General features: G+C 48.1%; 4 protein-coding genes across 4 annotated transcripts; 2 read left to right on the top strand and 2 right to left on the bottom strand.

Annotated features, from left to right (window-relative positions):
- Positions 1-3953: 3953 nt before the first annotated feature.
- EYB26_002474 (uncharacterized protein) lies at positions 3954-5836 on the top strand (the record flags this gene model as incomplete). Its single annotated transcript, XM_054261779.1, has 3 exons — positions 3954-4454; positions 4506-5614; positions 5668-5836. The coding sequence occupies 3 exons, from the start codon at positions 3954-3956 to the stop codon at positions 5834-5836; spliced, it is 1779 nt and encodes a 592-aa protein (XP_054117754.1).
- A 1097-nt stretch (positions 5837-6933) lies between these two features.
- On the bottom strand, positions 6934-9268 carry EYB26_002473 (uncharacterized protein; the record flags this gene model as incomplete). Its single annotated transcript, XM_054261778.1, has 4 exons — positions 6934-8665; positions 8732-8843; positions 8949-9102; positions 9260-9268. The coding sequence occupies 4 exons, from the start codon at positions 9266-9268 to the stop codon at positions 6934-6936; spliced, it is 2007 nt and encodes a 668-aa protein (XP_054117753.1).
- Positions 9269-9826: 558 nt separating this feature from the next.
- On the bottom strand, positions 9827-11423 carry EYB26_002472 (uncharacterized protein; the record flags this gene model as incomplete). The annotated part of the gene is made up of 3 exons (XM_054261777.1): positions 9827-11126; positions 11188-11290; positions 11351-11423. 3 exons carry the CDS (start codon positions 11421-11423, stop codon positions 9827-9829), a joined length of 1476 nt encoding a protein of 491 aa, XP_054117752.1.
- Positions 11424-11709: 286 nt separating this feature from the next.
- EYB26_002471 (uncharacterized protein) lies at positions 11710-12820 on the top strand (the record flags this gene model as incomplete). Its single annotated transcript, XM_054261776.1, has 3 exons — positions 11710-11766; positions 11833-11968; positions 12027-12820. 3 exons carry the CDS (start codon positions 11710-11712, stop codon positions 12818-12820), a joined length of 987 nt encoding a protein of 328 aa, XP_054117751.1.
- Positions 12821-13281: the final 461 nt, after the last annotated feature.

Genomic DNA, 13281 nt, shown 5'->3' with positions numbered 1-13281 from the left:
TCTCCTAGCTCAGTAATCGTATCACAGAGAAATGCTGAAATGCCTGCTTCTATCCTCATTACTCTTAAATTGCAACTTTTTGATTGATATCCGATACATCACTATACAGAATGTGGCCACGTCCTCCACCCCCTTCCGTTGAGCCAAAACCAACGCTACCTATACCTTACAAGGATTACCTGCAGGGGCCGTCTAAGGATAGTGTCCAACACTTTCTGACCCTCGCAGAAACTGGGTGTAGTTCTTCATTGATCAACGAATCGTATGGGCTCGTCCTCGCTGCCATTGACCCGGAGACGGGCGACTCGGTGTTACATCGGATCGGGCTGCTGCTGTAGGCAATGTGGAGTTCCTCATTGCTGTCAGACGTACATTTGGCAAGCAGCTCAGTCAGTCGCCCAGGGTAGAGCGGCTTTGGTCTAGGATGTAGTCACGGCGGTGATTGCATCGGTCCCCTCTGCGACCATGGTGGCGGGTGCGGACCATTGCGATGTCCTCCTGGGGATTGCTTTGGCCCGGACTGCAAGACGACTGGCAATGATGACGGCGATGATGATAGCAATGACAGCGATAAGTTACACCCTTTTGTTTTTACTCATATAGAGCTTGCAGATTTCTGATTCCAACAACCCCAACAGCGTCGACCCTAGTTCGCAATCATGCACTACCGGCACCTTCAGCTCTTGCAGAACACTCTGTGTCGCTGCTTCCACTGCGTCCTGTGTCTCATCATCAACTACCTGCAGCGATAGTATTGGCTGCCAACCCACAAGGACTGTCTGGGCTAGCACGATAACACCATGTCTAGCCCGACATCAACCACTTCTGCACCTTCCACGAGTAGTGCATGCTCATTTCCCACAAACACAGCCATCAACACCGGCAATGCACTTTGTTTCTCGAATTACAACGACGATGGCAAATACCAGTCATTCACCTTATCAGACGCCCAAAAAGTTATCGACGCGTTTTGTGAAAATAACTACGTTCTAGATCCAGGAAATACCTACGGATACGTTGAGAACGGAGCTAACAACATCTACGTCTCTATCTCCTGGACAGAAGACCAAAGTGGATGTGGTACGGAGGTAGACTTCCCTTTCGGCGTACCACTTTGTGAAGATGCCTGGGATCTTCCTTTAGCTATATGTAAGCCAGAATACCTAATCTCTGGATTCCATTCCAAAAATTGAATCAACCAACTGCCCCAAAAAGACCAATTTGACCGCAGGTGACGATGGAAGCACGACTGCTAACTATGGCGGCGGTTTTGTTTTCGAAGTGAATCCACCAGGTTCGAGTGGATGCGTGCTTATAGAAATTGAAGCATTAACTTCAGAAGATGCGCATACAGTGATAAACCCCCATTTTTCATCGGCGCATAACTCGAGTCAGACACAATGGTATGCTGTATCTCGTGCAAACCCAACACTCGATGAATAGCTCAGTACGGCCACCTTGACTTCGACGTCAGGATCGTCAAGAATCACAGCTTAGAAATCTTACTATTTGATCAGAAAGTTATGTTGAAGTCGGTTTATATCAAGTGCTTGTGGATGCGACTAGGTGAAAGACTTTCGCTAGCTAAAATCAAAATCGAAGGACTTAGGGCTTGAGTACCAAGCCCTAACTTGTACCACGAGACGCAACCTTGACGACTTTGAACAATGACTCGGGCAATCAAATCTCCATTGTAAATATGTCCATTACAAGATATACAGCGCTACTACTACAGTAGAGCCTTGCTATAACGAAGAGAATCCTCCCAACATCCGAATCTGATGAGCGCTCAATATAATGACGTGTCTTATTAATGATGATTCTGTACACTCTCCATGATCATATGAATAACATCTAAATTAATGTCGAAAAGGGTCCATCTGTTCTTTATAGCTAGGCTCTATTGTAATAGATCTAACGATATCTAATATCTCTTTCTTCTTCAGATAGGTCTAAGATCGAGCGATATCCCATTGATGACGCGGCTCGGCTGAGGTATCCCGAAGGGGTGAATGCCGCTGATAAACCAACCAATCGGGGGATAATTTTCATATATCGTTCTTCTAGAGGGGCTGATTACCCCAAAAGCAGGACACAGGAGCTATGATAGGTAAACGGGATGTGCGTTGATGGTTCTAGACAAAACTGAACCTTTGTGTAGTTATATCTCGATTGGCTTAACTACAAAAGATGTTCAGAGAACAGGAAACAAATCTAGCCTAAGACTCGCGCTTTGGCGCGAGCAATAACGATCAAGCGAATTCTATTCTCAATAAATCAACACTAGTGATCTGACATGGTATGAAACGCAGAAGATCCGAACTGCCTTGGAAAAGCTGCTCATAGCGGGAGTTATTGAGTTCCCTCTCAAAAGTAGTGATTAGAGAAGCGCTTCGTTACAATAGTTAGGGGTTGATCTCGGCTTAGACGAATGCTATACACTGTATAAATAACTAGCAATGCAGCCTGGTGGTTGAAGGGATAATCCATGTGCTCCGTAATGCTCTGTGACTCACCACCCACCGCGATACGAACGAAACGATGCCCATTCCAGCAAATGCCCTGCGGCGCGCATGTAGCGCTTCGGCAATTCCCATCGGGTGCATCCCAGGGTTGGTTAGTAAGTGCTAAGCCGTGCGCTATTTTCAGGCTGGAAGTAGGTTGGGCGTGGCTCTGATTGGCTGCCCGCAAGTAGTCATCGACCAGTTTCTGGATTTATAAGCAGATGGTGGAGGATGGAACCCTTCAGAGCAGCCACGCCGCATCGCCGGCCTCTGATTGGGCAATCCACGCTCGCGCTCGCCATTTATGATTTGCCTTTGGCCCTTTTGCAGCATTCATCCGAGGCGCCCCGCTGCTCGCCGCTTTTAACGGACGGAGTTAAGTCCCTAGGCTGCCAGCGCCAGGATCAGCAACGCTCGCTCCGACTTAGGTGCTCCGTAGTAAAAGCTAACTTAACTAACCAACCTAACCTAACTCTCAGATCAGCCCACTGCCCGGACAGCCGAGAGCCGTTCTTGCCCGCCGCCCCAACTGCCCATTCGCCTCCCATCACCTTCCGCAGCTTTCTCTCCACTCCATCCTCCATGCCCTTGACTACTACACCTTAGTACGGAGTACTACGTTTCAATCACCCATGCGACTCGTGTCCTCTTCGTGCTAGTCGAATTCGAGACTGCAGTTGACACTGTCCTCGGAGTGCGCGCAGTGCTGCCTTTTATCTTTTCCTCATCCCTCTGCGTATCTTCTAGAATTTCCTGCCTTAGTCATCCAGCTCTCCATCTCCGACCTCATCCCGTCCTCCCGCGCCCCGCCCCAAAATCTCTACCACCGACCATTACCAGCCTGTACGTACGTCAATCGTGCCATCCATCGCTACTCTTCGTCAGTGCCTCTTGCCAGGTATCCCGGGCTCCTGGCGTTGGAGTCTTGATTGAGTGGAAACGTTGACTATCGGCTCTATCAACTGAACTGGTAAGCCACACCCGACAGACGTTCGTTCCTGAAAGTCTGTTCAAAGCCCGTCTCATCTCTATCTGTCCTAGACCTCGTCTTTGTTCAAGAATCCTGGTGCTGTTTATACCTCTTGCCTCATTATGCTTCCCCTCATATAGAAGAATATATATCACACCCTTGGTTCCATATCATACGTCGACCGGACTCGTTCTACTATTCTTGCTTTAAACAGCGTTGATTCCGCCCTCAACTAACACGGTCTCTTTCAATAGAACTATTCCAGAACTTACTCGGATTATTGGTCTCTTTGATTGATATTCGTCAATCAATCAGTCATCGACTCAACTGTAGTCGATTGTTGAATACGTGCCGAAGCCAGCACGGGCGGGAAGCCCGACCTTTTACTACACACACATACACACACAGACACGATATTTATCGACAGTCTATCGGCATCTCCACACCTCATCTATACTTGACGTCTAATATTATTCATCATGTCCGACTTTAATTCCATGTACCAACAGGGTCTTTATCTGTCACCCGAGCAGCAGAATCTCCTCATGGCTGCTCTGAACTCCAACAACCCGTCTCAGAAGCAGGATGAGAACCAGAAAGACTCGCAGAATCGTTCTCGAACACAATCTTCTTCCAACGACACGACACCATCGAATAGCAATGGTTTTGAACCAGCATCATCGAGTTATTTCGAATCTCCCCTGTTACAAGATGCCCCCGGCTCGGGCCGGTTGGGCTTCGGAACAGATGAAAGTCCATTCCTCGATTTCGATCCCGACGTTGATTTTGATTTCCAGGGTAGCGATCAATTGATTGGGGACCTTCCTGAATTCGAAGGTCACGAGTTGGGTGACAAGAGGAAGTCCTTCGACGGAAATGAAGATGATACTAGTAATGGCAAGAAGAGACGGGAAAGCGATGATAAAGATAAGGCCGCTAAGAAACCCGGCCGAAAGCCACTCACATCTGAGCCTACTACCGTACGTATATCATGTGAACTTCTCGTTTTGGACAACGACTGACTGTTATAGAAACGGAAAGCTCAAAATCGCGCTGCACAGCGTGCCTTCCGTGAGCGCAAGGAGAAGCACCTCAAAGATCTCGAAACCAAAGTAGACGAACTCGAGAAAGCATCACAGACCGCCAACCAAGAAAACGGGCTTCTCCGAGCTCAAGTTGAGCGATTGCAAGTGGAACTGAAGGAATATCGCAAACGAATTTCCTGGCTCAGTGGAGGAAATGGCTTATCAACTATGGCCGCTATGAGCACCATGAACTCGCGCAACCTTTCTAACCTCAACAATAATGACTTCTATTTCGACTTCCCCAAATTCGGTGACTTGCCTGGAAAACACATGTTCAGCCATGGGCAGAACAAGCAAAAGCCTACTACCCCCTCGACAACAGCCGTGTCACCTACGGCTCAGGTCCCCGACAATAGTCGTAACTCATTGAACAGCAAGAATTTGTCCAACGCGGCAAAAGCCAATGCTTTCACTAATGGACAATCAAATTATCCGAGTCAGACCAGTACCAGTTCGGCAGCATCAAACACCGATTCGCCAAGTGCATCTTCAGAGTCTCAGCACGGCCAATCGTCGATAGGTACTTCACCCGAGCCGAGCTTGAACTCGCCGAATGTTGGAAAGATGGGAGATAATGTGTTTGACTTTTATGGAAAGGAAGCTGCTACGAATTACGGCACCATTGATGGTGAGAAATCCTTCTGTGAGAAGCTAGGCATGGCCTGTGGCAATATCAACAACCCGACGCCGGCGGCTTTGAATAAGAATAATGACAATCCACAATTATTAGGCCAATTACAACCCGCTGCAGCTGATCAATCCCTCTCATTCGACTGGTTGGCCCAACAGAATGGTGGTTCCTTCGACCCCGTACTATTCAACGACTACCGTGAGCCACAGGATGCTATATTGTCCCAAGACTTTGGAGCGTTTTTCAACGATGCTTTCCCATTGCCTGACCTCGACAGTCCATTTGGTAACTCCAACGACGTCAACAGTCCTAAGGATTCTACTGGCACTGCCAAGACGGGGTCCGCTGCTCAGAAGCAGGACGATGAGGAAGAAGTCGTTCCTGGAGAGGATAAGGCACAGATTATGTCATGCACCAACATATGGTATGTATTATCTTGTAACGAATTCCTACCCCAACTCGCTGACTGTATTGTAGGGATCGTCTTCAATCTATGGAGAAGTTCCGCAACGGCGAAATCGATATTGACTCGCTTTGTACGGAGCTGCGCACCAAAGCACGCTGTTCAGAAGGCGGCGTAGTTGTCTACAGGAAGGATGTAGATGATATTGTTGGACGTGCAGGTCACGAAACGCATTCCCACTAGTCGTCCCGGTATCCAGAAACTTGTTGATTTTTTTATTCCCCTCATGCTTCCTTGTTCGGTCGTTTGGTGTTGCAGTTTTTCTTAACTGGTCGCTTTATATCTCGTCCCCTCTCCACGTAGAGGATGCATCGAAAATGGAGAAATGGTAATGGTACGGCGAAAAGATATTGGATCCGGAATCGATCCTTTGATGATAGTATGTCTGTCTATTTTATATTTTAAAACTTCAGGCTTTCATTATGCCTTGCCTTATTTCTGGTATCAGGTTCATGTATTTCACGATTTTACATTTGCTCACCTTCGGAACACGAATAATCAGGTTGGCGCGAAGGCGGAATCTGTCTTGATAATAAGATGTATATCCGAGTTCGTCAATGAAATTTTGTACAATTTGAAGAACGTAATGTCGAGATGTCTAGAAAAGAATTTCGGAATCATTTCAACGAACATATATTGTCTGGCATACTTTAACACTGAAACTTCGCATTCACGCTCTCAATCTGTTCCGTTCTGATTCATACCTCTCACGCAGCCTTCCAAGATTCAAACATGCCTCCTTTCCCATCCATCATGTCGCTTATCTATCCTGCTTTCCCTCCCCAGTGCCCATTTTCCACGCCTCCTTTCCTACTGTTCTAATCCCTTAAGGAAACACGCCAAGTAAACCCTCACATAGAGAGGGGGGAGAAAGAAGAAAAAAGGAAAAAAAAGAAAGAAAAAAAAAAGTTGATACAAAGGGTACACAAAAGAAGAGAATCGAAAAGAGAAAGGCCATTGAATTTTTTTACTCAAACATAGAAACATAAAAAATGTTTTCAGTTTCTGTTTAGAAGAAGAGGTAAGGTAGTTAGTTAGTTAGACACATACATGGACGGATGATGAGTTTCGCTCAAAAAGGAAACAGAAGAGTAATTAGGAGACGGAGGATGGGAGGAAAAGGGGGGAATCAGTAAAAAAAAATTATTGGACATTTTTCTAATGGAAACTGAAAAGGAGGAAAGGTATGGAAGGAAACACAGCACGAAGGGTAAAAGGTAAAAGATAAAAGAGAAAAAGCATGTCGTCACGAGATAGAAGAGGGTTTCGTTGAATTACATTCAAGACTCGCCGCCGGTAGAAGCTGCTGCAGGCTTGTCGGTGGCAGGCGAATCGCCGGACCTGCTGAATCCACCGCGTCCACGACCTCGTCCTCCACGATCAGATCCGCGACCTCCACGCCCACGGCCAAAGCCTCCGCGGCCCCGTCCAGTTTCGCTGTCGCTAGCACCGCTCTGGTAGCCGCCGCGGGTTGGTGCAGAGGCACCACCGCGAGAGCTAGCTTGCCATGTGCCTGCATTTCCTTCACGGCGAGAGCCGCGGTCCTCGAAGAACTTGACGTTGGGCTTGCGGGGTTGGCCTTGGGGTGTGGGTTTCTTGTGGTCAAGAGGCTGTCGGTCGAGTGCTGCCTTGGCCTCTTCGGGTGTACCAAAGGTTACGACATGACCAAACTTGCCCCATTTCTCAACCTTGACGATTTTACCTTGGTCCTCATCTGGGAATAGATCACGTGCTGCCTGTTCGTTTTCAACGTTGGAGATAAACAATCCGTTGCTGTGTTTCTTCTCTCCCTTGAGTGCCGGGGATTCTGAAGTCTTTTCGGCTTCCTTGTTGCCGTTGGTCTCCTTCTCTGTGGCGGTAGGTTGAGGAGTAGCGGGTTTAGGGATGATGGGAGCTGGAGAAACTGTGGTGGCCGGAGGAGCTTGAGGCTTGGCTTGAGCAGCCTGGAATGGTGCAGGGCGACCGGCAGGAGGAGCTTGGCTGAACTGAGGAGCACCGGGTCCACCGCCGAGCTGAGTGGCAGCAGGAGCTGCTACGCCTGGCTTGCCTGTCCTGTGAGAGAAGTTGAATCCCTGCGCGCGCATTTCAGTACCGATTCTACCGTTGTCGATTTCAAGTACAAGGTAACCAAAAGCAGCATCAGCCAAGTTAAAGTTCCACATGTTCTTAAAGGCACTCTCATCCACCTGTCCTCCAGCGTTGGCGGCAGCGACGGGGCCACCGAATGGGTTTCCACCATTGGCCACAGAAGGCATCTTTTCGACAATGTCAAGTGCATTTTCCAAAAGCGTTTTCTGAGCTTCGTTAGAGGAGATAGCCGACTCGACCTCGCTGCGGACAGTATCCCAAACATCGTTGAATGATGCTTTGGATGCTGCGAGCTTGCCACGATAATGGTCGAGGGTAGGATTGACAGAGAATTCGTTATAAGAAGAGCCATATCGGAAGTGGAGACCAGCGGATATCGAAAAGTCGGCCTTCAAGGTAACTGAAAGCTGGTTCAACATGCCCTCACGGGCAGGGGAAGCATGGGTAACGAAGACACGGGTTTCGGAGGGATCGTAGACACGGTTGGCGGTGTCGACGAGCTCGCCCATTTGTAGCAAAGTAGTCCACATGGTTCCCTGGCCACCAGCAATAGTTGTCTTGCCCTCCCCGTTGTCAAACAGTTTGTGCATGACGACAGCACCGCCAAGACCCAACAAACGAAGCCTAATGCCGCCAATATCGAGAAGTCTAGAGTTGGCTTCGTCGATAATGTGAAGGTTGTCGACTTTATATTCGCCGGAGCGGAACTTTTCCAAAACTCTGACATCCTCACAAGCACCCCACACAGTATAAACAGGCACTTCAAGGGTGAGTCGCTTGTCCAAGAGCTGGGGGAGTTCGGAAAGAGGCAGTTGGTCGGCGGTGAAACGAGCCTTAACGGGCTGCTGTGGAGGAATCTGTGAAATGGAGCGCTTCACGTGGTCAGGCAGGAGAGGAGAGTACTGAACGACATGTTTCAAGGTCCTGTTATGCGAAGCGAGAAGCGTTAGCAAATAGAGCTGCGTCAAACACCAAGCGTTTCCAACTCACTTGTCAGCAATTCTCTCCAGCGATGTGTCATCGTAGAATCCAAAATCGCCAGTATGAATGATATGATCGGCGTTGGCTTGCTTGGCGAGCTCGTTTAGAGATTTCAAGTTTCCTGGATGACAACGACGTCAGCACGCTTCACTGTTGATAACTTCGTCATAGCTAGCTAGCTCCACGACATTCGCCCAAGCTCCAGCTATCCACAAATGAATCATACCTCGAACATCCGCAACACAGAGAACCCTCACAGGACCGTTCTGGATGATTCTGCCATTATTTGGGAGAAGGGGGGTTGCGCCTGGGACGGGGCCACTGGGCGCCGCACCGTTGGGAAGAGGACTCGAAATACCGAAGTTGTGAGGAGGGCGGGGCTAACGTAGAGAAATAAGTAAACCATCAGCAAACTATTAAAAGAAAAGAGAAAAGAGAAAATCCAAGGTAAAGCTGTGAATCTGCCTCTCAGACACGGCGCAATGCGTTCATGGACAGGTCCAAGGGGGTTTTGCGGAGCTCAGAACAACAACTTACTGAAGCCATGAGTGAGATTTAAGGCAAAAGGTGAGAGAGCTATGTGCTGGTCTTGTGGTCAACAGCCAAAAGTATGATAGAGCGAGTTGGAATGAGGGGTATGAGAGAGGAGGAATGAATGAGCGAGGCCGTAAGGGGAAGGATGAGGGACAGAATCGTTCTTCTTGATGGACGAAGTTTGCTTAGTTTGATGAATTTGATGGCGGCGAGAGAGAGTCAGGAAATAAGACGCGCTAGCCCAATACGGAACCTTGTTGTTGCCGCCGCCCAGCCATTCGTTTGACCATTTCTTCTTTTTTGAAGAACAAAAATGATTATCATTTTCACTACTAAATGAATTAATTACAAAGAGCTGCTTAAGCAAGCACATTAATCTAATGAAGCTGCGAGGGCAGCAGGGGTGGTACTGCCGATGCTGTGGTCGCAACCCATTCATCACCCGCGCTCCAGCTACACTTGAATGATATTTCTCAGCCTTGCTACGTGATTATCGGAGTATATTTAGAAGTACATCAAAATATGTTGAATTTTGCCTAATCAAACGCCTAGTATGCACAACATCCTCCCTCAGCTTCTAAACAACTTCAAGCCACCCTCTTCTAGATCCTCATCCTCCGACGCAGCTCCATTCATTTGTTCATCCTCATCTTCTCCGAGCAACCCACTAGCAGTCTTACCGAGCAGAGAAGCAAAAAACTCGTCTCGTGCTCGGTCGGTCCAGGTACCGCGATCTTCAGGTGCCATGAAATTCTGGAGCTTTTCATGAATATTGTAGCGCATTTTACGGCCCTTGGATGCTTTGGTGTCGACATCCTTGCGGACCTTGTCCTTCCGCATACCCGAAGCGGGATGCGTTGGAATTTGTAAATGTAGAGCATCAAGGCCGTTGGTGACGGCGTCTGAAGATGACATTCGCTGTTCCACCAGGTCGCGTAGGAGGGTTTGGTAGAAAGATGTGTCATCGTAGACAGCGTCGGATGGTTCGGCAGTACGTTGTTTCTTGGTGGATCGTTCACTAAGCTCCGTAGCGACATGAGCGTCGAGCACAGCCGTGATGGAGTTTTCCGAGTTGGCGATAAGTTTGCCTCTCGCGTTAGGGAGACTGGCGTTCGTTCCCCTGACTTTGTGGTTCCATTTCTCAAGAATGGCACGGCGATGGGTCTGAGAGTCCATTTCTAGATCCTGCATACGCTGCCAGAGTGACTCAGTAGAAGTGGCATGCGAGACTGGGCCTGATCGCTTTCGCTTCTTGGCACCTTCTTTTGTCTGGACATCCGCAAGAGTTAATCGCAGATCTTCCAGTGTTGACCACAAAGCCAACGCAGCTGACTCCGCTGATTTTATAGCGTCGGTATTTTCTTCGGCTGTCTCCCAGGAGATATCGGACGAGTTGATGATTGCTGTGAAACCTTTCTGTAATTTAATTCTAGCATTCAGCAAAGCATCGAATGCGACTCGTTGTTGCTTGACCGCGAAACCCTTGGCGGCATCGGCTTTGGCCGCTTGGGATATTGTTGCAGCGACAGATTTCTGGTCAGTTGCCATTAATCTTCGCAGCTCTGCGCGTTCGTCAGACAAGGCCTCCTTGTTCGCCTCCCCGTCGTCCGAGACATCTTCGTCATCGTCCTCCGAGAGATCCTCCTCCTCATCCTCCTCATCATCATCCTCCATCTCCTCTTCGTCGACTTCAGATCCCCTTCTTTCCTCGTCATCTTCTTCATCAAGGTCTTCATCGTCCTCCTCATCAGAACCTCGTTCAAAAGGATTTTCATCGTCGCTGCCATCCTCTAATGCGTCCCTGCTCACGCGCGATCCTGCATATTCTTTTCCGAGGGTAACTGTTTCCGGTTTCCTAAGTTTGCTCTTGCTGATAGCACATTTACGTTAGCCCGGCCTTATAATTCAAGGACATCATATATTACACTTACCCAACTTTCTCGTAGTGTCCACGTCCAGCATTCTCGTCTACCTCAGCTCCAGATTCATCCTCGCTACCTTGTTGTCCATTGTCTTCATCTTCGGGGTCAAAATCTGCGCAAGTATCGTTAGCGAATGTAACCCATTTTTCCCTTCAATGCGATCGCAACGAACCTTTAGGTGTAGGATCCTCCAAATCAGCAAGCTGATCTGCAAGACTTCTAAATCCAGATTTCTTGGCTGCCATTGTAATTCATGAACTTCGTGGTCAGGTGTTGAGTTGAGGAACGAGTCAAAATTTCTTCTGCATCAAAACTTTTTTGAAGATGCGGAGCTAAGAATTTAAAAGTGGGGCCGCTTTTTAGCCAGAGGGAAAGTGCTGCCGGATAACGAAGAGCTTCCATAGCTTCAATCTTTAACTACAACTTCAAATCATTTGTCCAGTGGATTGCCGAGTTGAATGAGTAGCAGGACTATTGATCTTGAGATCGCACGTTTATTGTCTAATAGCTTTTGCAATATAGAGAAGAAAGATGTGCCTGCGGCGTTTCTTTTCCACTGTCCGTGCTCTACAACATGAGAATCCTCTAGTAAGTCCATCATCAATTACCACTTCTTTCATTATGAGATCCCAATAACCCTATCGATGTTTGCAGGGACTACCACAATCAGGAACGCCTCCAACGTTTAAAAGCCGCCGCGGCCTACCCCAAAAACGCAGAATCCGTGATGTCGCAAAAGTTGTCGCAGTGTCTTCGGCCAAAGGCGGGGTGGGAAAATCAACAATTGCTGGTATGTAAGCACTTTCCGGCAGCCAGCAGGATCGATCGCTCATATTTCTCCTATACAGTGAATTTAGCACTCGCTCTAGCCCGTCGAGGTATTCGCACTGGTATCCTCGACACCGACATCTTCGGACCATCGATACCCACTCTTTTAAATCTTCACGGTGAACCACGCCTCGACAGCAACAATTGCCTCATCCCCTTGACAAACTACGGACTAAAATCCATGTCAATGGGATATCTCCTCCCTCAAGCCTCGTCCTCTACTACCTCCGATAACGAACTCACCCCTTCCTCTCTTCCACCTATGGACACAACACCTATAAGCTGGCGCGGCCTAATGGTCACAAAAGCAATGCAACAGCTCCTTCACTCCGTATCCTGGGGCCCCCTCGACATCCTAATCCTCGACCTCCCGCCCGGAACAGGCGATGTCCAACTCACAATCGGCCAAGAAATCATCCTCGACGGCGCCGTGATCGTCTCAACACCACAGGACATCGCCCTTCGCGACGCAGTCCGCGGATTCGGAATGTTTCAAAAGATGAACGTACCCGTACTAGGTATGGTTCAAAACATGGCATTCTTTGCGTGCCCGAATTGCGGGCATGAGACGAAGATATTCTCCCATTCACATTCGCATGCTGCTGACGCCGCGGGTGGTGTTGTGGCGCAGTGCCAGAGACTGGGTATTGAGTTTTTGGGCGATATACCTCTTGATGCGAGAGTGTGTGAGGATGCAGATCGGGGGATGCCGACTGTTGTTGCGGAAGAAGGGGATCCGAATAGTGCGCGGAGGAAAGCGTTTATGAGGATAGCGGAGAAGGTTGCCAAGGGGGTGGGGATAGAATGGGCGTAATCTATAAAAATCACTGTATTATAATGACCGATTGGTCATGGCATATGTACTATATTGACAGGCTTTATCTGGTTATTGGCTAGTGTATACTATTTACGAAGAGAGAGATAAAGGCACAGATTATGTATAGATAGATCAAAAATATATTGTATGGTACCTAACGCTAACTGATGCAACTTTCACTGTATCCCAAATCTTCAAAACGCAAATCAAAATCGCTTAACATAGAAAAGGCCGATATGGGATATCGTGTATATATATCGAATCAAAAAAACTCCAAAAAACAAAAAAATCAAGAAATCAAAAATATAAACCAGTAACCAAGAATCACGGTATATATTTAGTACAACTCAAGTCCGAATTTCCTCAGCAGTCACAAACTCATCTCGATCAGAGATTTCAGGTTGCTCCTTCTCCGAATGGAATGGCGACGCATCTTTATGTTGTCCGTTCATTTTAGG

This window comes from Talaromyces marneffei, chromosome 2 (genome assembly GCF_009556855.1).
Source record: "Talaromyces marneffei chromosome 2, complete sequence".
Lineage (NCBI taxonomy): Eukaryota > Fungi > Ascomycota > Eurotiomycetes > Eurotiales > Trichocomaceae > Talaromyces > Talaromyces marneffei.
The sequence above is the reverse complement of the archived record's forward strand: the minus strand, read 5'-3'. Positions and strand labels throughout refer to the sequence as shown.